A 27,221-nucleotide genomic window follows, 5' to 3' on the forward strand; every position below is an offset into this window, starting at 1 on the left:
CACAAACAAAACGAGAAAACACTCTCTGTTCTACCATTTCTTTGCTATTTTATGTTTTAAATGATTGTGTTGTTTAAGATTAACTGTTCTTGTGATCATTTATCTTTTCTATGTTGTTTTCTTACCAATGTAACATTAAATAACATGTACTAAAGATTTGACAAATACGTAACATCAGCATTCAGCCATCAAAGCTTATTTGATGTTATATTATAGCACAGTGTGGTGCAGGGGATTTACTGTATCTGGTGTTTTTACACGTCTACACTGAGGCGAAGATGATGGAGCAGCATCATGTAAGGGATTTATTGATTTTCTGATACAACATTACTCATATGGAAACCAGAAGGAGACAACTTGTAGTGTTCCGACATTATCAGACCAAACCAGGATGTTGGCAGTTTGAATTTAGCAACACATCTCTCTCAGCGCTCTGTCAGTTTCTATGACAGCTAACAGTGACAGCAAAATTAGCAGTAACAGACCACAACACAGCATGAGCTGCAGCAAAGCCTGCGCAGCAACACGAAAACAACTCTGACCTCACCAGCGCGGTGGTCCAGAAGGTAGCGGCGACCTTACCAGTATGGTGGTGACAATGAGCGTCTTGTTTGCCAGCGTCTCTGAGACATTGATATCCAGACTGGTGGAGTTCATTGCCAGGGTGTTGTTGGAGTACCAGACCCCGATCTAACAGAGGAGAGAAAGCAAGAGAAAATCTGTGCAACTGTTCTGTTGCTGTAGGTCAGACACCATCTAGAGCAAATAAGTATTTCAGTGAATGTATTAAGACCATTGGTCTATTTTATAGAGTACCTTTGCATGTTGTATATTTTATGCTTTGCTTTGGTATCATACCATTACACACTGTATATGCACGTTGATTTAATTGCCCCCAGTGGAGCTGTACACATACCGGCAAATACCATGCATTGTAAAACACAACGAAAAAACCACTACTGTGTACAGGCAGAGTAATGAGCCGCGACAAGATGGCAAGAAAAAAATAAAAGCATTCATAATCAGGAGTTTCATAGCTATGTCTATTTTCATTTACTAACACCTTTCTTAAATTAGATAAAAAACAGCACACATATTTCCATTTTATGTAGACAGTAAAGTCACTTAGGTACATAAGTGTGTGATTATGACCTAACCAGCGTGCATGGGTGGAACCGCAGCTCACAGAGGCATTTCTCTGGGAGATATTACTGTACATCTTTCAATAGGTCAGAGGAGAGGTAATGACTCCTCAGACAGAATCACAGTTTTTCTATAACACTCTTTATCCTGCCCTGACATTTAAGAATGGTCTTCTCTACAGTGTAGCTGCTGCTGCGCAGAGAGGTGGGCAGAGTTAAAATGTTAATTATCGCAACCGAACTCTCCCACAGAGTTAAAGTCGGGATGTACGTGTGGTTATCAGGTGGTATTTAGCGTTAGCATGGGAGGCATTTGGCCTATAGCGGCGCCCAGCAAGACGTATTAAGGGAAGGTGAGGAGAAAGTGTTTTCCTCCAGTCAATGAACCACAATGTAATTCCCTCAGTCTGGATCTGCAGTGATGTGTGTACTTATGCTTCATTTAATCTCGATTTTGAAATGCAGGTGAAATGCATTTCTGGTTTCTATCTTCCCACACCTTTCCTTTTAATGCTCACTGGAGGAGTCTGTATTGACAGAATAACGCCACCAAAAAGGGTCCTAAACACCTCGTTGGCTGGGTCTGCCAACGTTTTATTTTGGTTCCCCACATTGTCCAACTACCCTTAACAAATGTGTTGTGGCATGGTACTAGTACATCAAAAAGATGAAATGCCCAGACTGACAGGGGAGGTCTGCTGCGGGAAAATGAATGAAAGGGAATTTATGTGTAGAACAAAAACTGTAAAGTGAGACTATGTGACTTTTCAAAGATGAAATGACAAGATTGCTCTCTCAAATCAAAGGTTGAAGTCTTAAGCAATAAAACGCACACTCGCGTTATTCAATGCACTCTGTGGTTTGGCTGCTACAGCCTCAATTGGTCGGATATGACCAGGTGACGTATGTTAGCTCATGGTAGCAAAGTTTACATAGACAGTGATATGAAACTGACATTACTGAGTAAGTCTGCAAAATTTTGCTTTGTTGGTCAATGTTTTAACATTTATGACTACCCTGAGATTGCCACTTATGGCTGCCATTCAGCAAAGTTACAAATGTTGTGTCTCAAATCCGATACCTGTACTTACACTTGCTATTTAGATCGCTTAAGTGGGTTCAAATTGGGAAGTACAGCCAAATACAGTGAACTACAAGTACCTGGATGGTGCACTTCCAATGGTCAAAACGTTATGTGTGGAACGTTGGACTCTTCTCACCCTTAGTTACCATGTTGCCTACACAGCGTAAAGGACAGGACCACAGATTTCAAATTTGTGAAATGGCGACCAGAGAGGAGACAACTCACGTTTTAAATGTTATTTCAACAGCAGAACATAGTTAGAGTTTGGTGTCTAGACTCCAGCATCATCACTCCTCCCAGATATGTTTACATGAGATATTGGGGAGTGATGATGAAATATTCCCCCCCTAGCCAGAGCCTGCAGGTGGATGCTGGGGTGGAGGTGGGGCTGAAGGAGCAAGCAGCAGTACTGATGCAGGGCAGCAGTGGCACTGACAATGCAAAGGGAGAGCTGGGAGGATTTTGCAGCTTAAATAGACCACCAACTTGGGAGCGTGTGTTTTGTAGATGACAGTGATGTAGGACGTGTATGTATGAATCAGTGCAGCTCGAGTTGACTGCCTGAACTAGCTCGATAAAGCAATTGCAAATGTTAGCTTGCTAACTAGCTAACAGTGGCATATTTTATCTTCAGGCACTGAAGAAACATGTATTGTGGTATAAGCTTTTTAATGTATGGACGTGCGTTAGGGGTGGGTGATACCACAAAGATTGTTTTTGATCAGATACCAAGTAAGAAAGGGCCAGAATCACCAATATTGATAGATCACTTTTCATTATTAAACGTGGCTTGTGAACTTGCATGTAGGGTAGAGCAGCGTGCCGTTATTTAGTTAGTGAATAATCAGTCTGCTAAACAGCTAATGATGAACAATTATAGTTTGACAATGTAACATTAACTAATGTTAAGGGTCTGATTTGACTACAATATACCTGGCTATTTCCTATCTGAACCTCTCTGTACAGACTGCCAGTGAACTCTGTCTCTGTGTGCTGAAGCATTTCCCTCCTCCTCCTTTTTCTCTTTCATTAGGCCATCACTGCTATTATGTATCAGATTGAACTGGTCAGGGACACGCTGTGGTGTGCTGTGCATGTCCAACACATGTTTGAGTGCAGACAACAGAAAAGCAGCAGAGAAGCCAACAGCACATTCACTAGATGTGTTCGTGGCAATGGAACGTTGTTTGACAGTTTTACTCTTGAAACACAAACACATTCGATGTAGAGGAGAGAACTAAACCCTATTTTGGTGTCAATCTTATTGACGCAAGGATTGATCTTCAAAATGAAACTGTGGTATTTATTGTATCGATATTTTGGTATTGATCCGCCCATCTCTGGTGTGTTAAATGGTCGTCTTCACTGTGGAAGAGTTTAGTGTTTGCAGCAGCTATCAATATTTGTAGATCAGCTGGTGATGGAGCCAGCCAGTATCAGACACAAACCCCACGCTGTATGAGCAGTAACGTTATATTTAAACCATTTTTGTTTTTTTGTTTGTTTCCATTTCTGATACAATAAATAAATACAGAAGAAGTCAAGCAGATACAGCAAACATATATTTGGGTGAGTGATCACTGTTTGTCAAATGCTGGCGATAATACTAAGCTGGGTTGCAATTCGTGGAGCAGAAGAAAAAAAGCTGGCAAATCTTGCAATCTTCCTTTCTGGTAAGTGCACAACTGCCGTGTTTGGTTTGACACAACATTATAGGGCTGCAACTAACGATTATTTTCACTGTCGACTAATCTGTTGATTATTTCTTTGATTAGTCGACTAATCATTTTATCGAAAAATGTGTTAAAATGTTGAAAAATGTCGGTCTGTCTCTCCCAAACCCCAAAATGATGTCATCTAATGTCTTGTTTCGTACTCACGCCAAACAGTTTTAGTTCACCGTCATGGGAGAGTGTGTAAAGCTGCCAATATTTGAACGTTTGAGCTGCAATAAGACTATTTTGAGGTACTTTTATAGTACTTTTCTATGAAAAATGACTCAATTTGATTAGTCGACTACTAAAATAGTCACCGATTATTTTAATCGTCGATTAGTCATTGATTAGTCGACTAATCGTTGCAGCCCTAGAACACTACCCTGTCAAAATTCCGGCATTACACAAGTAAGTATATAATGTACTACAACATTAAGTATATGATTCAAGAGACAGCATCAGTCTCACTTTAAACATACCCAAATGGGGTTGGATTCATTCATATAAACAACAGGGTTTTATAAAACAACAACACGATATGATCACATTGTTGCGATGCAGTTCCACTGAAAGGCGGTAGATGATAATATCCATGATGATAAAACCCTTCTGATATTTTGACTTGTCTGCTCAGATCCCTGATGTAAATATGTACAATAACAATGTGAATAGACTGCAGGGCATTGTCGAAGAGGAGCAGGCGTACTTGGAAAAATCTGTTCACTGTAATAACATTTCATTGTTTCAGAAACATCGTGTCAAAACACACAAACTAAAGAGGAAACAGCGCTGTCGTCATGACCACATTAGTTTAGTGTATGTCAACTGCAAGACCTGATCAGGTTGAGGTCAAGAGGAAAACAAGACACTGAAACCAATGCAAACTAAGCCTGAGGAAATCAGTTCTACACAAGACCAAAAGAAAAATAAACGTATTAAGCCTCCATGTAAATATTATATACAGCATTATACAGTAGGATGACTGTATATATAATGCTGATGACACTCTGTATATATAATGCTGACGACACTCTATACTAAGCTTGAGGCCAATTGCACTAATTCCCACCAATTAATGTCATTGTTTGAAGGCATGGGAAGAAAATAAACCAACCATTAATAAAATGCCATTTATGTATGTTTAAAGATCAGAGAACATCTAGTCAACATCCAACAAACAAACAACAATAAACAAAACGCCTGGGACAGGAACGGTCCAAACATCAAAACACATTCATAAGACTACAAAAAATACTTTCCCCAGACTCGATACTAAAGACCTGCTGTAAAATCTTGCAACCGTTTGAAATTCAATTGATGAACAACACAAGCAGCTAATATATTCCTGTAACCTTGAGATAAAATAAATGTTAACACGCATTTGCGGCTGCAACATGACCCACATCTGATGGCAGGTTAAACTCCGGCACCGACAGGTGAAACGCATCAAACCAACATCCCAAAGTAAAGATATTTGGCTGCTATCAGGGGAGCCTGCGATGAGGCTGACCTCAATGTTAAACACCTCCTCGAGCACAGTGAAATCAGACGGGTGACCTGTAACTAACCCAAAGCCTATGGGCAGTGTGACCTGGCTGCTGTGTGATAACAGGTGACTCCTGACCTCTTTGTGGCCTCCTCGGTGTTTCTCCAGGATCCGCAGGGTGTAGTTGGTCCTCTGACCTTTGCTGTTGAACTCCACACGCCCTGTCAGACCATCGTACTCCACCTGGCAGGCAGATGGAGAGGGTAAGGTGAGAAGGCATGAGAGGGGAAGGAAAAGAGGAGAAGGGAAGATAAGAAAATGAGAGGAGCATAGGTAGAGACAGAGGAGAGAAAAGGAGAAAAAGGAGAATGGCAAGCCTCTATATGAAACCAAACATTTTTCTTCTCACTATCCATCATGATTAGGCAGACAGGTACTATCTACAGTCATTAAGAGGAAGAAGAGGGTGAAAGACAAAAAGGAAGAAAGAGCTAGAGAGACAGAGGAAGTGTCTGAGGATGGACCAGACAGGGGTGATCAGTTTTGGATCAACTAGGAGAAAGTGAGTGGCTGAGCGAGAGGCTCAGATAGAGCAGCGGAGAGAGTCAACAGCTCCCTAATAAGACTCAAAACTGCACCTCACAGCTCAGCTCTGCTTCTCCAAAAACCCAGGTGCTGGCACAGTAAGCGAGACCTATGATGAATGGCACGGTGCTGAAGATGGAGCACACCATGATGCTGACTAACAAAGGCAGATGTCGGGCTGGTGGGAAGGAGGCAATGAGAGATGGGGCTCAGGCTGCCTTGACAACAGTTAGTCGATGAGAGGGGAACACAGACGACCAGACACGGGAGATGACAAAGAGCAACGAGAGAGAGAGAGAGAGAGAGAGAGAGAGGTTACATGCAACATGAGATGAGGATGATACAAAATTTACTCTAACCAAAATTCAATTGAGAGAAATTTAATTAACCAAAATTCTGATTAGTGATAATCCTTTGGGTAATTTTTCCAGCAGAAATGTCAAAAATGTGTTACTGTACATTCTCAAATAGTTCTATTCTCAAATACTTTTCTCTGATTAATATTGGAGATTTGAAATAATTGGGTTTTGGGCTGTAATTCTGACAATATGGGGCTGCAATAACTGTGTTTACATGCACACTAATATACCATTATTATTCTGAATATGACAATATTCGGAGTTTGATACAGGTCATATGAACAACATCTCGAATTAGGCCTAATTCCAAATGAAATAGACATGTGGGATATGCCAGTATTATTTGGATTTTAAGAGCATTTTGGATATGTATACAGCACATTCAGAATATGCAACTCAACCGGGGTTTGTGACACACAGCCTGTTGTCTGTTTTTGGCTGGCTCTATGTGGATGTGCTGTACAAAGACTAACAGTTTGCAAGGCTGGGGTAGAGATGCATGCTCAAAAGAAAAGCCAACATTTCTGGTTGGAAGAAGAAACACTTCTACTTTTAAACATTATAAAAGACTTGGATATCAACAGGTTTTTAGATATGTGCAAATATCGCAACACTGATCTTTTCAAGAAGGTGGCTGAAGGACTGAAAGTCCGCCACTGGTGGAAAACCTTGAAAAAATCCTATTATGATGCAAAGAAACAAAAGACAGCAGCTCCAGCCGTTCCACTTTCCATATTTTGATGTGATTAATGACACATTAGGGCACGTTAATCGCAGTAAGCACGGCTGCTTGTAAACAGGAGTATACGTGGAATATTCATGTTCATCAGTCATGTAAACAGCTTAGTAGGATTATTGTCTTTTCTCCAAATAAGGGCAAAAAACTGAATATTTGTGCATGTAACCGTAGTCAATGATTATCTTCATTATCCATTTATAATTATTGTTTCGTCTAAGAAATGTCGGAAACTGTAAAATACTAAAGCAATTTCTTTGAGATCAAGGTTTTCAAAGTGTTTTGTATTATCAGATCAGCCATCCAAAACTCGACTCAGTTTACAATCACATACCATAGAGAAAAGCAGTAAAATCCTCAAGTATTAGAGTCTGGAACCGGCGTATATTTGGCATTTTTGCTTGAAAAATGACTCATACGACTAATCAGAATCAGAATTTCATGGCCAAGTCTGTACACATACAAGGAATCTGAGTATGTTCTTATGTTGCTCTCAACAGAAATAAGCATACAGTTAAAAGGACAGCAAAGCTGGTAAACATGAACATTTGACTACTATAAAAAATTGACTTCTATGTATAGATACAGATATATATATAAAAAGTGTCCATATATATATATATATATATATATAAAAAACAACAACAACATGATAACATGATGACACTGTAAACAGTAATACAGTAGTGCAATGGTGCAGAGTGCAAAGGGTGCTGAAATGTGAAATATATGAAATTAATCTGGGATGATTAACCTAACAGGTTGTTTTACATACATGAGGCAGGTGGATATGACAGAAGATAAAGTGTACATAATGTATACAGTAGTGTTGTCTAAAATATTGATTTATCGGTACATCGATTCAGAATATTTTCTCGTTCTCTCTTATTATGTATATTTACAACAGTCTTTCTGTATTTATCTTTCAATTAAAAATTGTAATTTTGTGTCCTGAATGTCAGTTTTCCCCTATGGAATTGATAATGGTATCAAATATCAATATATTTTAAGGTATTGTATCAAAGTTAGAAATTCCAATATTGTGACAACACTAGTATAGAGCGATGCTGATGTATTGATAGTGATGATAAGTACACTGAGTAATTAGACTATGAAATAAATAATTTACAGGTAAAGCAGATGGTTCAATTATCTAATCAACAATCAAAATCCATGTCAATTAATTTTTAGTTGATAATTTCAGCTTTAATTTGAAGACACCCCCTTGTTGTAATAGGTATTTTCACTATTTTCTAACATTTTATGCTAATATCAAGTGTGGACGGCTAAAAAAAAATTAAATTCTGTAAAACTGATACCACACTTGAAGCACATATCTTACCAGCGTCTCTCGTGATGTATTTGTTTCTACATGGTGTATGAGCGTGTTTATCAGCAGGTGATTTTTCGATAAGCGTTTACCATGCGCAGGTAGTTCATAAGACTGGTCCCGTGTTGCCAGATCTGAGGTGAGGTGCAGCTGAGCGGCTTCACTCCGATTTCCTGACTGCGGTTCAATTCCCTCACCGCCCCCACCACCACATGCACCGCATCAAACATCAGCGCTGACGAGAGCTGTGGAAGTGGGGAGAGGAGACAAGCAAGAAAAGGAGGGAGAGAAAGGCAAAAAGGGGAGGGATGGAAACACAGCGAGGAGAGACAAAGGAGTCAAGGGAGTAGATGCAATGAGGAAAGATGTGCGAGCACAGATGATTGAACGGTTAACAGGGACGGAGGGAGGGAGGGAGGGAGGCAGGGAAAATAAGGGAGAGAAGAGATGTGAGGTATGAGTAAACCAGTGGGGAGGAAACACAGATGGATACATCAATACACATTAAATACAAGCAAAAGACTAGCTGAATCTCTTTAACGGCTCCATGAATCAGTGTGAGGAATAAAGTGGCTTAATGTTACGTGGCATACGAACAAAGCTTTGAAAATTACTCCTGAATGTGTGCATGCATGAGTGTGCTGAGGACTGACCGCAGGGCCAGGGTACGTCAGGTCACAACCCTCCCACCAAGAGAGGTTGAGGCTCCTGATGAACTCCAAATAGAAGGGATGGGTGGTGTTAAACATGGAGAACCCCACAATGTTGGACTGCTCATCCACTATGTCATCCAATCTCAGGAGTGGGAAGTCCTGGAAAGGAGGAGGAGAAGGAGCGGGGAGTGTGTTTGCAGAGAGGGAGAGAGAGAAAATTGAGGTGAGTGACAATGTTGACAGTGTATCAAATCTTAGCACAGAAGAAAAATACCGTGCAAAGAAGAGTGAGATAAAGAAAAAGAGAGGCTACGGGGGGGTGACAGCATCTAATCTCTGATGGAGAGAGAAAAAAAGGATATAGACAGCTAGGAAAATGGGGAAACAGTGATACAGGGGGAAAGAGAGGTTGATGGAAATGACTCCAGTAGCTTTTCACAGAGATATACACACAAGACGTGGCATCTAAAGCACAAGAGCACATCATGTAGGGGGAAAAAATAATAAAAAAAATATTCAGGCGCATGGTATAAAGTGACACATTAATTCAAATGGTAGGAGGGGAGGGGAGTGTATCAAAGAGACAGATGAAAAACACCGGAAGCGTAGAGAAGGTGACGGGTGGCAGAAGAAAAAGGGCGCATCACGTCTGTCATCACCTTCACCTCAGACCCCTTTTTCTTTTTCTTTTTCTTCAGTTTCTTTGCCATCCTCCTCTGCACTTCCACATCTTTGTACAGTGTGTTCATTCCTCTGATCTCTCTCTCTCTTTCCCTGTCCTCATCCTTCACCTCCTCTCTCTCTCTCTCTCTCTCTCCGTCACCTCTCTCCCCTCCCTTTATCTCACACTCTCTTCGCCTTAGCACCTTGGCTCGCTCATAAAGGGACAGAAGAGGAGGCGCAAGAGAGAGGAACAAGTGAAAACGGGAGAAGAGAAGACAAAAACGAGAGAGAGGTGTGGAGTTGGTGAGGTCTTACCATGGTGGTGAGTATGTACTTGTAAAATGCTGATGTCATCCCCAGCTCTGATGCCTGTAGGACAAAAGAGAGAAAGAGCATAAGATGAAAAAGTAAAGAAGGAGGCAGGTGGTATACAGAGTGTGGAAAGAGAGAATAAAGGAAGATGTGGAAAGATTGATGAAGGGAGAGAGAGGGGGCAAAGAGGGCAGAGTTATTGAGAAGCAGAGAGCAAAGGAGACAGTTGGGGGACAAAGTGGAAGCGAATATGGGGGAGGAGAGGAAGCATACGTTAATCACAGTTTTACATCATCAGGCTAACACTAGGACATTTCGCTGAGGGCGGACAGCCGCTCCAATGTGCCCAGTGAAAACATCCCATACACATTCAAACTGTGACTCACTGCGCTGGCTATCGGCATTACAGGCCGTACTATGAATCAGAACGAGCCTGGGTAACATCTGCACCGCATCCCAGCAAAAGATGTTCTTTTGTCAGATATGTTCTTAAGAGTGCAAGTGATTGTTGCTGGCAGACGTGCATATTGTTCCCTATGCAGGCCTGGAGGGCAGAAGGTAAAAATGCATGTTAATTCTGTTGTGGAACAAACTTGCAGCCTTTGAGAGACTTGTTTTATTATTTTACAGATGGTAAGCTCTGCATGCCCTTCACAACTACAACCTGAATTTCCCAGATGGGTACATTAAAGAGAAAAATCCCTGAGTGTACTGTGTACAACTTCATATCCTGCTCGTACAGGCGGCTCTGAAGCATGTGTTGATGTTCGAGAACTGACCTTCTTCAGGATGAGATAGGAGACAGATGCGTTGGCGTCGATGATGATGGTGGCCACTTTGTCGTCACGGATCTCCTTCAGCAGTGGCGTAGGGTCCAGGTTGTCATCCAGCATCCTGATTGACAGCGTCTCCCGAGAGATGAGAAAGCGGCGGACCAGTTCCTCCAATCTCAGCAGGCCTGAGGCAGAGCCAAAGCACAGACGAGCTGCATATCAATGTCTGTATCAGTAGACACAACTCATACTTTCGAAATGTAAGCTTTGCAGGACCTGTGAAAATCTTGATTTATCCACGGGTGGTCATATATTTGTGTCATTTTGCAAAGCGTGATCGATGGTTTGTCTAAGTCCCCAGGAAATGAAACATCATTTAATATGGAGTCTACAGTATGTCTGCATTCACTGTTTCTCTCAGAAGGACTTAGTTTCATTTATTATGACCTCTACCAAGGAGGTTTTTTTTATTCAGTGCCATATGTTTGTTTGTTTAAGTGTTAATTAGCAGTGTACCGGTGTCTCAAAATGAACTTGACAGATTTTGTCAGGTGAAGATGACGTGGGCCATGGGCCAGGGAACAACTGATTAGTTTGTGCTGTAGATAGCGCCACCATTTGGCCATTTATAAACCACTTTACATGTTGCTCTTGATACATAAATAGTGCAGCAAAATTTGGCCTTCTCTGACTCTACATGAATCTTTCAGACTAAATCCATTTATATCCAGAGATTTTCCACCATCTGGATTTATTTAATCACTACAGACACACTGAGGAAAGCAAAGATACAGGCACACAATAGTGTGATGGCAATGAGTTAAGACTATGTGTTGCACTTTTTTTCACTGTATGCTTGAATGTCTGATGCTTTTTAAATATAACATCATATGTAAGGGTGATGGGCAAAAATGAATGAACAAATCTCTTTGAACGACTCTTTTAAGTGTCTGGTATAAGAGGTCAGCATGTAGAATGTCTAATACATGTCATAACGTTGTGCAGCAAAGGCACTGCATGAACAAGCCAGGACCGATTAAATCATTCGAGTTGAGACCTCCACCAGAAAAGGCCAGTGGTGTATTCAAGTGCTTCTCTATCGATCGTTCTTCCAACTTCGGTGTGTTCATGAATTAATGAAAAAGAGCAAAGGGAACGAATCAGGTGAGCCATGAAATATGATTGGTAACTTAATTTTCAGATTATTCCAACACCACATGAATGCAGCACAAGGCTGCAGAGGTAAGAAATGTCTGCTTCTTGCAGAAAATGTGAAAATGAATGTTTTATCTTTATTGATGCAAACTTATACATGATGAATTTTTGTGGGGCGGGCAGCACCAGCTGTCAAACATGCATATACTACAACATAATATGACGGAGAAACTGACACCATATGTTGCAAAAAAGTATCAAACCTCTAAAGTACATGTATCAACTCAAAAGATCCAATACTCCAATACTATGGGCAGACCAAGAATTGGTCTGCCCATCACTAATACATACACTATGGATCTTAACATATTTTCGTTTATTTGTTTTATGTTTCTAAGTGGTATCATTGCTGGTGCCACTGTCGCAAAGACAACCAGATCGTTTTCCACTTTCCTTTGAGCAAAGCAACCAGGCTCTTTTCTTTATGAGGGTAGAGTGTCCACAGTTACTTTGGTTGTTCCACCATCCCCACTTTCTGCTACTGGGATAGTAACTGCAAAGACCTCACATTGATTGTCTTTGGTAACTGGGGATTGATATCTGGGAAAACAGTGCCTCATCTTCCTGTTTTGGTTGCACAATGGTTGATGCACTTCCTTTGTGCTGTAAATCGAGCCTATATTTTCCCGAGAGATTGTTCCCAGTGGCAGGCAGAGCTGCATAGTAAAAGTGAGCTAATACCGATTCAATGTAAATGCAGATGGTGTCATTTTTCTACAGCCATTACACTGTGCAATCAACATTTACTTTACAATGATAAGTTCTGCTGTAATGTTACTCGTACAGGTTTTGCCGGATCTTAACTACAGTCGATGCATAAAATATTTGGATGAGCCCGAAAAACATTCCCCCCTCTTTTGGACCAGTGTTGAGCACAGCAGATTGCTGTAATGACATTACATTTGTAAGTTAGGCAGTAACGTCACGCTTTACTGTTATAAATTCAGTAATCACATTACAGCTACTGATCAAACTGATCCAAAAAATTATGTTGTGACTTGCTTAACATAAGTTCTCCAATTGTCTGTATAATGGTTGGACAGGAAAAAAAAATCATCAAAGGTGCCCACAACAGTGACGCTGTCCAGAGCACCAGTGGAGAGGCTCCTCAACCTGGGCAGTCTGTGCCGACTCTGAGGAGGAACAAGTAGTCTGATAAACGATTTGAGGAGATGTCCTCCTCATGAGATATAACCACTGCTTTAGTGATAAACACGTCAAATAAGCTGGACAAATCTGCTACAAAGCCATGTTTTGACGTTTTAGCCATTTAAATGTGTTTTCTTTCTTTAAAGTCTATCATCTAATGGTGTAAAGAATGCAAGTCTCTTTTATTATCTTATTTACATCTATTAATATATTATTTCTGGGCATGTTTGTAGTATGCCGTGTCAGGAAGGCCAATATCTACAATATTAAAGTTTTATTTTGAGTGCCGTCTTGATTCTCCAGTTGCTTGTTTTCTGATGATATGTGGGCATATGTAAGGTTTAATGTTATAATACCAACTTGCATTTACATGACAATGTATCTCAGGCAATGTTGCGGATTAACACAAAGGTAATGTAATGAGTGAAACAAACTTCTTTCTACAGGGAGTTATTAAGTTAAGTAATGCAACACTCCTTATTAATGTAACGAGTAATATGTAATACATTACCTTTTTTGAGTAACAACCCCAACACTGCTTAGGACATATATATAAATACTAAAATAAAAAAAGGTCAATTAGTTGTAGTTAATTTTTTTGTTGCAGAAGTTTAATTACTCAACACAAGATGTCTCTCACTTTACTGCACATTCAGTGCCGAAGGTTTCAAGTTTTCACATCACATTTGTGTAATTTCCATACTGGAGTGCTTATCAGTGCAGACTGAGTGCAGACTCAGTGCTTATGAGTCTGTCACAATTGAAATTAATCTTTGTACAATGCCCTAATATTCCCAGCGAGGTTTTAGGTATCCTAAAAACTCAAGGCTGCCATCAGCCAATCAGTATGACAAATTTCTAAACATTTTCTATTAACAGAATAATAAATCTAAAGAGTTGTGCAGCCTTGGCAGACGTATGCGCTCTTTGAGTGCTTTGTAATTTACTTTGTGTCTGTTGGACCATCCATCAGCGATAGCTTTTCAATTTTTTGAGTGATGTATATACTGTGAGCAGAATAGTAGTAAACCCACGTGTTCAAGAACAGCACAAGAAAATAACAAAAACTGGAGATGTCTGTCTGCAACCCTCTGCTGAGAAAATGGAAAGAAAAAGGGACAGAACCGCAGGAGCAGAAAGACTGAAATACAGTACTTGAGACAATTCACCCACTTCAAGCGAATTCCTCTTGAAAATGAGTATAACCAATGGCAGTCAAGACTCACTTGACATTGTGCATGGAATGAGCCTTTACTAGAAAGTCTACCCTGATGCTTCCTAATTGTAATTCCATAGTAAAGCACCCCTAGCTATGTAAATAAGTGGTGGGGCAGGCATCTGGGGGATGAGGGGAAGGGGAGAGGGAGGAGTAGAGGAGGGAAGAGGTAGCGCACAGAGCCCTTCAGCAGGAGAAAGCCTCTGTAAGCAGTGGGGTAATCACTGAACCAGGCCAAAACTTTAATTAGTTTGAGGAAGGAGGGGAAAAAATCAATGCACTTTACAGCTTCCTCTCCTCCCCTCTCCCGCTCTCCTTCTTTCATATATTCTCTCTCTCACACATAAGCTCTAACCTCTCTATCTCTCTCGTCTTAGCCCTGTGCTCCAGTTACCTCTCCCTGTCTTTATCCATCTCGCTCTTACACTGCCACCATCTCCTCCTCCTTGTGCTCAGTCTCTCCCTCTCGCTGTCCTTAACCTCATCCATCTCATGAAAACTGCATAATGGAATTAGGCTCAAACAGTGCGTTATGACCCAGGCATAGCGAGACAGGGATACGTCAGAAATGTCCCAAAATCTCTGACTCGCTCTCATCTAAGTGAATATCTGCGCTATTTTCACGGGCTAAAGAGGGAAAAATGTGATTAATGTAATTAACATGCAGCTGCAAAAATTACCAGTTTCTAAATACGTTACTTAATTAGGATGCGTGCATGGTGGGTGTCAATGAAATGTGTGACTTCACACATTCCTCGCCTCACTGACAAAAAAGGGAGAATGCCTACTTCACATGAACACACCACTCTACACTGGGCTAAACAAGATGAATAAAACAAGTGGGCTGGTGGTAAACATTGTCTGATGTTGAACCTCTGCAGCACCACAGCAGAGCCGCACACACAATCCTACAAGAACCCCAAAACCCACTCAGACAATACACACACACACACAAACATTCATAAACCAGCACTCAAACACACGCACATGTACGGACAAAGTGAACCCAGCACACAGGAAAGAAAAAAAAAAATCAAACACACACATACCGTGCCACACACACCCACACAGTCGTTCAGAGTGTGGAACAAGCCTGTTGAGTGGCAGTTAGCACCTATTCTGCAGCCATGGCAACCAGCTCCATGGCGATAGATAGCGCAGCCAAGTGGGTCAGAGTCTGTGAGTGTGATAACCTTGTAAAGATCACCTTCAAGCCAAATATATTACACACATACACACACACACACACCTCCTTTAGTCTCTCCATCGGTAAAAGCAGCATCTTTTGGCCCGGACGGTAACTATGATGCTATCTGTTGTCTCTAATTCTTTCGACAGAAAAAGCCTGGTGAAAGACAAGGCTCTTATCTACACATCCTACTGATGATCAAAACTGGAAAAAGATGTCTGATGCCATTTCAAAGCTCTTTTACTTCAATGAAATGACAAGTCCCCAAGGAATGCAGCTTACTTTCAGGAAACCGCGGGACGGCTGGCTAACTGCTGGGCAGATAATGAAAGCATCTCGATGATTGAATCAATTTTTCATAATGTCACAGCTTTTTGTTTGTCAAAATCTACCCTTTTCACACTGCCACGAGAAATGTTCACAGACTTCAATGGTGCCACTTATTCTTTATGTAATTGCCCTTCAGTTCTTGTCTGGTCCTATTTGGCTGGTTTGAGCGGTCAACAGCTGCACAACAACTCATCCCAGCTCAGTTTCACTCAGGACTGAACAAAAAGTCAGACGATTATTCAGTGGCAAAATTAGGATTTTGCCACCTCCTACAGCACATAGTGTATTATTTCATGTATTCATAAGGCTTTGTTTGAACACTTCAGCCACCATCCGACCAAGCCTTTTAATTCCTGCGACTCTCGATGGGGCAGTGCATAATAAATCAATAAAACACTCTTTCAAAATGAAAATAAAGAGGGCTAGTGACTAAGCCTCGAATCCCCTGTGATGTTAAAGCTCTCTGAGTGCCTGGCAAGTTAAATCAAATGTCCCCTAAGTTCCTCCAATACTGGAAAGCATTTCAAACACGAATATTTATTAAATTGGTTTGGCCTGAAATCCCTCTGAGGTGGATAAGAGACAGTGTGCGAGAGCGTGAGTGGAAAAAAAATATAAGGAAAAAATAGGGAGGCTGCAGGAGGAGCCATGTTGTGAACTCTGACAACAGACAGAACTTTATGACCAGACTGTCAAAGTCGGTGTCCAAAAGTGCAAAACAGTCATATCCGCCCAAACATTGTGAATGTGCCAACCCTCCCACAGAAGCATTCACACACACACAAACATAAATACACACATCCTAGGTGAATAAGCTCGCAAGAACACAACCGATGCACTTACACCCACCTCAACAACAAACACAGCCATGCAGTCGCACATAATGTACTGTGTAAGAATAAAGCAGGCTGGGTGTGTACTCACACTCAGCCTTGGCGCAGACCAGGCTGGCTGAGGGGTAACTGAACGAGCGCAAGATGGCTCCTATGGCCAAGCTCAGGTCCTCGTTGCTAGGGTACAGAGTGACAGAGGCGAAGCGCAGGTACGGCAAGCGGGGCGTTTCCTCTGGACCAATCTTTACGTGAGGGATCTGACAGTGAGAGGAGAGGAGAGGAGAGGAGAGGAGAGGAGAGGAGAGGAGAGGAGAGGAGAAGAGAGGAGAGGAGAAGAGAGGAGAGGAGAGGAGAGGGAGAGGGAGAGGGAGAGGGAGAGGGAGAGAGAGAGAGAGAGAGAGAGAGAGAAACATTAAGGACGGCAAATGTGTCGTGATTAACTCCCCTCCAAACACACACAGCAGGAAAAAACTGTGAATAAGGAAGATCCATTAAAGAGGCTACAGGGTGAAAAAAAGATAAGAAGATAGCAGAGGCAGAGAACAGAGAGACCTTAAGGATAAAAGGCTACAGGAAGAATGGAGAAACAGTTGGAGGAAGTGGATGATGGTTAATTATGAGAGAAGAAGTTCAATAGGCAAGGAAAAACAGAATCTTTAGATACATTCATCATGACGCCTCCGTGGGGAGGACGGGCAGAGAGGGAGAGGTACTAGATGTCTGCGCGCACACATGAGACACACAGATTTGTACATATTTGTGTGTGTGTTTATCTCCCGCACTCACCTCCTTTTCTCCACATATATGACTGACAGTAGAGCCAGAGGCGGGGCTGGAGGCGGGACCTATCACAGAGACGACGCCTTTGGGTAGAATCTGACACACTGAAAGGGAAAAGGGGGGAAAATAAACATTGGATATGCAGACACATACCTTTCCTTCTGCTTTATTTTGATGGCAGCACAGAGTTGGCATAAAGTAGGGGCTGCAGTCAGGGGGAAGTGTGGAGATTAAAAATGCAGCAAAAACTGAGAGGATGCATTGGGGATTTTCACTTAAACCACGATTCCATTGTAGCAGCACAATCTGTCTCATTATAATCAGATTTATTTTGAGATAAATACTCGGAGAACTACAGCAGGGCAGGCCAGGGGTTGCCTTCTGCTATTACTCACTTGTTTAGACAGTCGTTTTTTTAAATGATTTTTTTAATTATTTTTAAGATATTTTGCTGTAATTATATCTCTGGCTTCAGAACAATGGCAACAGATTGGTGGTCGCCTTCAATTAACAAATGCCAGTTTGCATGATTATCCTCTCTCTAGGAAGACATTAATGTGGGAGAAACTGTTTGTCTATTACAATAAGTACTTCGCTCAGGAATAGCTCAAGTAAACACTATCTCTATGATTCAGTCTGTTCAAACATAGATTTCACTGTTCAAAACTCCCACATGCCAACAAATGTCTCCACTGTATCCATATATCCAGGCTTATGTGATGAAATTGATTTCAGCACTGGGTTGCACGAGAAATTCAAACATAGCCTTGATTGACTGTAACTTCTAACTTAGGCTGAAGTTTACGAGCTACGAACACTTTAAGGATCACACCAGCTGATATAGTTACAACATAAGCATGAGCTACAACTTAAGTCTTACACTTAGCTCTTAGTGTGTGTAAAGTCCTCCCTAAAATAGTGGTTGTCATGGCACATCATTTTGGAAGGTGGGAGGATGAGGCAAATTATACCAGCCATTTCACATTGGTTACGCGTTCTCCATGATAGATTATACCCACAAGTGATCTTGTGCCTTTTATACTCACAACAGAAATGCTAAAAACTGAATTGGGGTGTCTGCAAACCTGCAAAATAAACTGCATACATATAAAATAACACATATAGCACATTCCATTTGCAATGGGAAGCCAGTATTTCCAAGATCCCAGTCGGAAATCTCAACTGGAACGCCCCCATAGGTCGGATTTCTGACTCCAAAAGTCAGAGGAATGTCACCAACCTTGATGTCTAAATCCAAGATGGCTGCTCCGCACATCAGCAGTAGTGTAAGTTGTAGTAATATACTGTTTATTAGCACTTCTGTCTTATTTGTGTCTCACTAAATCAGATGCACGTACATAACTGTACAACTTGTACCTGTGTACATGTTGCTCTGGTGTTTATACGTGTCAAATACAGTGTTATGTGTTACTTGTTGTACTGGAACGTGGTCAAGTCGGGTGTGACATAATGCCTGGCTCTGATCTCTGACTTCTGAGGTAAAATGGAATGCAGCAACACAGGTGGGCAACTACTTATAAAAATCCTCTGTGCCACATTTGCAATCTAATATATAGGGTTAAATAACTTTCTAATTAACAACTATCTATCTTATCATAATGTGTCTGTTATAAAGTTGCAATTTCATCCGTCCATCAACAGGGTACTGATATATTTAGTTATCACCTACTCATGATGCTTTGTCCTAGTTTGCGTATTGTTTTGTTGTTGTGTGGTGATTAAGGTGAGGTATTTTTAGCCGTTACGACAAAAAGTGCTTTTCACTGACTGGCCACAGGAAGTGAAACATCATTTTGGATGACAATATTTTGGTTAGTTGGACTTTACCCCAATGTAGCTACGACGGTCAACACAGAAAAATGTATGTATAGTGTTTTTTTCATTAGAGGCAATTATCATGATTACCATACGTCTCTGTTTCTGATTAATAATTTTTTGTCATTTCTCTGTTAGCTTGTGAAATTTCTGAATGACACTTGTTTTCTGCGGCCTTTTGTCCCAGTTACGCAGTAAGGACACAGTCCTGAAAGAAAGCATAAAAATGTGAGCCTCAGATTTTGTTTTTAAAATTTGAACCCCAATACAGCTAAGGTCCAAACACATCATTTGTACCTCAACCAAGGGGGTCATGTTTTTGGTTTTATGTCTTTGTTTGTTTGGATTTTGGAAAAACTACTGGCTGAATTTTCATTAAACTTGGTGGAAAGGTTTAGCGAAGAGACCAAGGCAAAAAACTACTGAATTTTGGATCCAAATCACTGGGCAGATTCATATTATTTTTCACTTTCGTTAACACTGCAAGATAGGGCACATGGCCTTGGCAGATGTCTGCACTCTCCAAGCGCTTTTCTAATTTTAATTGTTTCATGAACAAGCCATGCAACTAATTTTTTTTTTAATCAGAATGTCACAGACTCCCACTCTTCTACATGTGTGCCTTAAGTTTGCTTGTTTGCACATAATTGAAATGTCTCCACTTTGTTGAGTTGATACATGACTGATTAAAAGTGAGTGGTAACAGATGATGTTGCTTGTCTGTCTTCTACTTGTGTAATTGACGGGCCTGCAGTCTGCGTTACTGATCAATACGCTTATACGCCGTCTTGCCGGGAGTTAGATGAGACGACCAATGTCTCATGTCTGTACAACAAATATGAAGCTGCTCTGAGCAAACCGGCTGCAGTCTGAAGTTTTGTATTTAGCCTACAGATATGAGAGTGGCATCAATCGTCATCTAACACATTCAGCAAGACAACAAATGAGCCTGTTTTTCTTTGCAATCATATATCTGCTACTGACTACTAATATACAGAAGTTTGACCATGAGATGTACTCAGGAGCTTCATCTGGTAGCATTCATAAATACTGTTTTTGTGTTCAGTATCTTTTAGATGTGCAGTGAGTTCATTTGTATTGATGTTTTCTTTCTGCCCACGTGAAAAATGCTTTTACAGATGCAGCAGGAATGAGTCTAGTGACTGAACTGTAATTCTCACAGTCATAAAGCTCTTTTCGTGCTGGTATATTTAGTTGGTATTTTAATTCATCCCAATTAGTCCTCCTCAGTCCCTGCCACTGTCTGTGTGTGTGTGAGTGTCTGTATATGTGTGAGCGTGCATGCCAACACTGTGCCCATGTGTGAATGTGCTTGCAGAGGGGGATGTGTGTGCAAGCATGTGTGAATGCCTGTGTGTGTGTGTGTGTGTGTGTGTAAGAGTGTGTGCGTGCAAGCGTGCCTCAGACAGCCGTAGCTGTAAGATGATGAGCTCTCTGATCCAGAGACCAAAAACGCTGTGAGCAAACAAGCCTGTCAGAGTCTCCTGCCCATCGGTCAAGGACACACACACACACACATACACACACACACACACACACACACATCAGACGTACACAACTCAAACATGCACATATGTACACAACCCTTCTCAAGCACACATAGACATTTTGCCAGTAGCTTGTGGCAGGGTCAGTGACCTATTAGAATAAGAGCAGGGGGTCTCTTGTCTCCTCAGTGACTGCGTTCAACAGTACTTCTTCTGTCTTTACAGACTCCAAACATTGTGCTTTAACTCTCTACATCAATACAAATTTCATGGAGCTGCTTCTGTGCCGCTGCTTTCTGCCGGCCTGCACTGCTGATCTGTTTTAGTATTTGATGAGTTGTTTTTGTCGTGGTCTGCACAGTAGGCAGTGCCAGCTGTTACTGGAGGGCACTGGTCCCCCATTTTTAATGAGATACGCTTACTGGCCCATTACTGGTCTCCAATGACGTGTAAACTAATCAGCACAAGCCCTTACTGGTTCCTAATCACATGAAAGTGGTAGTGTTTTATCAGGCTAGTCACCATTTGAGGTTCATGCCCATAAAGAGGCAGCTTTTTAGAAAATGTAATTATCTTTAAAAAAAAATTATTGGCAGCCATTTGGTGGAAATTAAACCTGCAGTATTTAGTAGACTGTCTTTCCTACTCTATTGTGGTTACTATTTATATGAAAGGATGCAGGATTTTCCTAAAATAAAATCAATGCATAGACTCGCACATAAGTAATCTCTCTCAATCATCACTTATGACCTGCTAGAAGTACACAGTGGTGTATTTACCTGCAGAGGCTCCTTCCTCTGCCTATATTTTCTTATTTTCTTCTCATTTTGCTGCGTTCAGGAAATTCCTGGGCACGACACGCATGTGAGGTCGAGACTTTATAAAAAGGTAGAGATCAGGTTCCAAACTGTTTGTCTCACACATCCAAGAAGAAGCTATGAGAGTCATGGACATATTGCAGAATAAACACAAATATAGCAAAGCAAAATGCCAATCTGAGGTTGGATTTCATATTCCCCGGTGATTTTTTAAATAGTAGACCATCAATTCCTGCATAGTTTACCTTTAATATTCCAAACTACTTATAATATCTCGTGGTATTTTAAGTGGTCACTTTCTGTCTGTGCTAATTACACACTATGTGCTACTGGACAGAGAGGACCTCAATGGATTCAGCGGGACTTGATCATTCTCTGATGGGCTGGGTGAATCTGCTCTACTGGTTTTCTTTGGCATGCATCGGCTCCACTCACTGGTGTCAGTAGTGTCATACTGGGAGTCTTTTTGCAGCTCATATATGTCCACCTCCACTCGGGCTCGAGACGGACCCTCCATCACGCTGTTGATGTTCTCCCTGGCCAGAGCCAGTGCCAGCCGCTCCCCGCGCCCACACACAGACTGGTCATCCAGGATTGCCGCTAGAGACACAGAGAGTGATAGGTGAAGGTCCTCTCATCTAACTCTTCGCCAGAAAACAAATAAGTGTATCTCCCAAAATGTCAAATTATTCCTTTAGTGTTTGGATAAAAATTTTTTAGTGCGCACAGAAAATGTCAGTTTTTAATTTTGGATACTGTGCAGGTGTCAGATAGATTTTCCTGCCCCTGATGGATGCTTATTCTTACACCTGCATACAGTACAATAGACCAAAAAGACTTCCATTTCCATTTGGATTGTATCTGTCAATCATTCTTTACTGTATAAAGTGAGCTTGGACACCAGTAAGTATGTTTTTACTTCTTATCTTGCCTTTAAAGGGACAGTTCACCGCAACAGTACTACAGGTAGAAGGGAAAATGTGTTTTTTTTTATTTTGGGGTGAACTGTCCCTTTAAGTGCTTTGTTATCTTTAATTGTACAGACCCAAAGTGGTGAAACATACTTTGAGGCTAAAAACAAACCATTAACAGTGTGTTGAGGAACTTTATGATCCAGGTGTAGGGAGAGAGGGCTGGCCACTCACCCATGCGGACGGAGGAGAGCACGGGGGCCTGACTGAGGGAGCGTGGCGGCATGGTGACTAGCAGGAAGGAGAGGATGTGTATTGACAGCAGCAGTGCTGGCAGAGCCGGCATCTTCTACTGCTCCTCATGGAGAACGGTCTGCGGGCTGCCTGTACCACCACCTGCAGGATCGGAGGACACACTGCACGTTAATGGACACATTCCCCTGGCACAAGATGTCTCTCTTTAAATTGTCATCCTGCGGCTTATGTTCAATATGCTCTGTCACATTTCAATGTAGCAGGAGCACCTGTAATTTGACAGCACATACAATAGACTTTCATACTCGACGATGAAGATGTTTCCTGTCATATCACAGAGGCAGCCCAGTCCCATGCACACTGTCTAGTAATACAGAAATACAGAACACACGTCTCTATTCATGTCTCCCATGGAAAGTCTGCCGTTTAGAAGTGACAGGACTCAGCCTTGAAGAGATCTCCAGGGACTTCAAAGACAACATCACAACAGCTGGCACACAACGTTGCCACACATTCACTCATACACAGCTACAATGTATGTACACACGCATAAGTACATATAAACCAGTGCAGACAAACAGATACACAGTCACATACTAGAAGCACCAAACACACACAGTGACTCACAAGTACAAAGACAACTGCCTTGAATCCACATATGCCTGAACCTTACAAGTTTTCCATAACCCAGCCCCTGCCCCCACCTCCAAATGCAAAAAAAGCACACAAAGGGAGCTCAGCTGAGCTCCAGTGGTGCTAAGCAGCCCTCTCCAGGAGTGACAAGGCCTTGCTCTGACTGACATGTTGACAAGGCAGTGTGAAAGGATAGAGAGATGAAGGGAGGGATGACGACAGAAGAGAGGAGAAGGAGCGTTGTGTGACAGACGGACAGACAGGGAGGTTGAGGGAGGGAGGGCGTTGTTGATAGTGGTGGGGGCTGTTGACCTGAGAATGTTGCAAATGTCTGGTTCACCGCTCTGAGCTTTAGACAGGTCTGACAGACAGCTGAAAGAGTCAGTTCATGACCTCCAATTGACCCTTGCAGCTGTAAACACGGGGGGGTGCTGGAGCGGTAGAAGGCCGACCTTTGACCCTGACAAGTACATGTGGGGATGGAAATGAGCTGGCGTTGTGTGTTTGTGCTCACACTCGTGTGTACATCAAAGAGGCAGATGCTGCAGATTGTCGGTCACTGTGTTGAACATCCCTCCCACCTCCATTCTTTTTTTCTTTACAGCCCTTTCACTTTGAGATCTTCATTTAGTCTTTTTTTTACCTGCTCACCTTTCAAACACTTGTTTAGCTTTGATGTTTGAAGCACATCAAAAAAAATCTGCAACCCTATGCTTTAAATCCCTCATCACGTCTCATAAAACAACCATACTTCCCCTTCTCTCCCTTTTTTCTTCCTTCTCTATGCAATTACTGACCTCCCTTTCTTCCAGTCGAACTTGCCTCTCATTCTCGGGTTTGCTGTGTCAAAGGGTGGGCAGACGTGTGCACGAACATGTTTGTAATACTAATAGCATGCTCCATACTGTGCAGATGGCTGTGTTGCTCTCATTATGGTTATCACAGCTCAAAGTGAACAGAGGCAGGGCTTATGCGAGGCCATCTGTATGTGTGACACAACATAGAATAACTGGCACACAGTGAGAGTCTTTTCCCCCCCCCTCCATTTCTTTCAATAAATCATTCTTTTTGTAACACTGTGTGCTACATTAAAGGTGACAATAAATAATAACTGCGGGACAAAGTAAAATGTTCCATGCTGTTTCCATATTGGTGTGCATGTATAACAGAGACAGTTATGCAATGGCTGATTAGTGGGACCTCACAGAGGGACCACTGCGGCACGCTGTTGTGTAATGTGATGTAGGGCTGGGTTAAAATAATTGATTCATCTGATTCAAATTGGTCTTCATTTGAATGACCCGCTATCGACTGATAAAATCTGAGATCAATCTTTTAATGTACGCTTTTTCCCATGGATGTGTGAAGTTTTAACCCCGTTAATCTAGCCGGTAGTAAACGGGCCCCTGTGCCAAATTATTGAGGACCATAGTTTTGTGAGGCTCCGATGTTAGCGCTTCTTTTATCTGCAACTGTTAGCTGTTGGGTGTAATTTATGCTGCAGCAGCCGCTCCTCCTGCTGTTTGTCCATCAGGGCGGCTGCGCCACTTTTATGCACACACAAACAGAAACACCAACACAGAGTAGAGATGCCACGGTGGAGAGAGAAGCTAACGACAACTACGCTTATTACTGTAATCGCAACAAAACCTCCACAAGGAAAGAGTCAGTACTTTATAAATACACCTGTTCAGCAAGCATAAACATGGACACATGTAGAAAAGCAATATTTCAATTTGCTCTGTCTGTAGTCTCTCATCCATCGCCGCTAATACTGTTTTACACATGCACAGCACGCTTTCCAGCTATTAGCAAATTGTTATGGAAAAGCTAAAACAACTGTTTATGTCTAAAGTTTTAGCTTAGTTTGCCACGAATCTCAAACTCTACCAATGGTAATGTGACGTGCAGGCAGTGAACTCCTCAACAGCAGAGGGACGAGCAGAGAGGACAATAATTCCTTGTAAATTTTACAGTATTAGCCCTCTGAGAATCTCTTTCACATTCCAGCGAAAATTGGTAGTGTAACTGAGATATTGCCAATCAAATCAAATCGAATCAGTACCTTGGGAATCGAAATCGAATGAATTCAGGAAAACAGTGGCGATACCCAGCCCTAATGCACTGCACCGTACTCCATTGTGCTGGTTGTTGCTACTGTATTCTCCCCACACCACTGGTCTCTTTCTCAATTTACTCTTCAGCAAACTGTGTGTGTGTGTGTGTGTGTGTGTGTGTGTGTGTGTGTGTGTGGTGTCCAGACCTGTGTGTATATTCCAGGGGCATGTATGGGCATGCGTGCGTGTGATGGCATATTGATCGAGCCCAGCTGAAGTGTCGGGGCCTTCAGGTGCAGTTGATCAACACAACGTGGGGACCTATCATGGGAGCACATCATTTCACCAGAGCCATGTGATTGGTTATTACCAAGAAGCAGATTGCCATGATGACGAATAAGATTCCTAACTGGGGATATGCCTTCATCAATGATGGGATGGAACCGGTGCTATTTCATTGTTATTGAGAGCCATTGACAGCATTAGACAGAGAAGATTACAGCATCTATACACCGAGGAGAAGAAGAGAGGGGAGGGAGGGAGGAGGGATAAGGAAGGCTGCAATAGAAGTAAGGTGAATGAGAGAGAGAGAAGAAGCAGAGGGAATGGGTCTGGGGACGATGAGGGAATAAAAGAACAAAATTGAATACAGAGAGAAGAGATTGGAAAGTGTTTCTGCAGAAAGAGACGCAGAGCAGGATAGAGATAGAAAGAGAAGAGCAGTGGAGGAAAGTAAAGTGCTGTACTCAGGTATACTCTACATTTCAGAGGTAAATAATATAGCTTTCAATCCACCACCATCATAATTTATTTGACAGCTCATATATGCTTTGCAGAAATAAGATTAATCTACAAAATATGTAGTCAACTTATAAAACATGATGCATTTAACAGTATATTAAATAGTTAACATTAAACTCCACCTCACCAAGTCACCACATCAAAATGCTGCTAGTAAGTTACAGTAATTAATCAATAGCTATAATCCAGTACATATATAATTTAACATACTGGGTACACGGGGAATTTCATACCCATCGCTGCTCGCTGTATCACAAATCTGGTTGGACTCCCTTACAAAAAGAAGTAATTTTTCATGACATTAATTTTTAAAGCTGCACTGCTAAACTTTCCAAAGTACCGCACATCTCTTCTCTGCCTGCAACTTCATTTAAGTGTTGTAAATACAGTGTGATCTAAAGACTACTTAAACATAGTGCTGAATTCTAAATCTAATGGTTAGTGAGTAGTAGTGAGTCCAAGGTTCTTTGAATTTCTCTGTAGACTTCTTTAGTAATATTAATCTCAACAGAAATAGTGTGTAATAATAAAGATAAATCAAGTATTAAATGGAGAAATTCACTTACTAGTTGCACACAACATTACTGAACTACAAAAAAAAAAGGGACAAAGGGGAGGACGAAAGTGTATACAGCCTCTCGTAGGTGAAGAGACTGCACCGCAGGGAGGTATCTTTTCCAGGCAGGGGGTTTTGTTGCTATCCTGCTTCAAGTGTGATCATTTGACCTCTTGATTGGGACTTCTGTCACTAAAGATTGGTTTACACTTTTGTGTAGAATCTACGCCATAGGTACAGCGAACTACACATTGTGGCACCTGATAGGATTACAAAGTCTGTAAATACATGTGACG

General features: G+C 41.6%; 1 protein-coding gene across 4 annotated transcripts in view; it reads right to left on the reverse strand.

Annotated features, from left to right (window-relative positions):
• The window catches only part of grik5 (glutamate receptor, ionotropic, kainate 5), a 111,498-nt gene that overhangs the window by 22,624 nt on the left and 61,653 nt on the right, over nt 1-27,221 (reverse strand). For 3 of the 4 annotated variants that reach the window (XM_050046866.1, XM_050046863.1, XM_050046865.1), the window contains 10 exons: nt 22,858-23,019; nt 22,148-22,312; nt 17,557-17,654; nt 16,862-17,027; nt 10,845-11,023; nt 10,069-10,122; nt 9,091-9,249; nt 8,530-8,682; nt 5,566-5,670; nt 583-690 (listed from right to left, as the gene is read on the reverse strand). In XM_050046866.1, the coding sequence (XP_049902823.1) occupies nt 583-690; nt 5,566-5,670; nt 8,530-8,682; nt 9,091-9,249; nt 10,069-10,122; nt 10,845-11,023; nt 16,862-17,027; nt 17,557-17,654; nt 22,148-22,312; nt 22,858-22,969 (1,299 nt within the window). In that variant the 5' untranslated portion in view covers nt 22,970-23,019. Of the gene's footprint in view, nt 1-582; nt 691-5,565; nt 5,671-8,529; nt 8,683-9,090; nt 9,250-10,068; nt 10,123-10,844; nt 11,024-16,861; nt 17,028-17,556; nt 17,655-22,147; nt 22,313-22,857; nt 23,020-25,774; nt 25,890-27,221 lie in introns of all 4 variants that reach the window. The other variant, XM_050046864.1, reaches the window with a different exon arrangement.

This window comes from Epinephelus moara, chromosome 6 (genome assembly GCF_006386435.1).
Source record: "Epinephelus moara isolate mb chromosome 6, YSFRI_EMoa_1.0, whole genome shotgun sequence".
Taxonomy (NCBI): Eukaryota; Metazoa; Chordata; class Actinopteri; order Perciformes; family Serranidae; genus Epinephelus; species Epinephelus moara.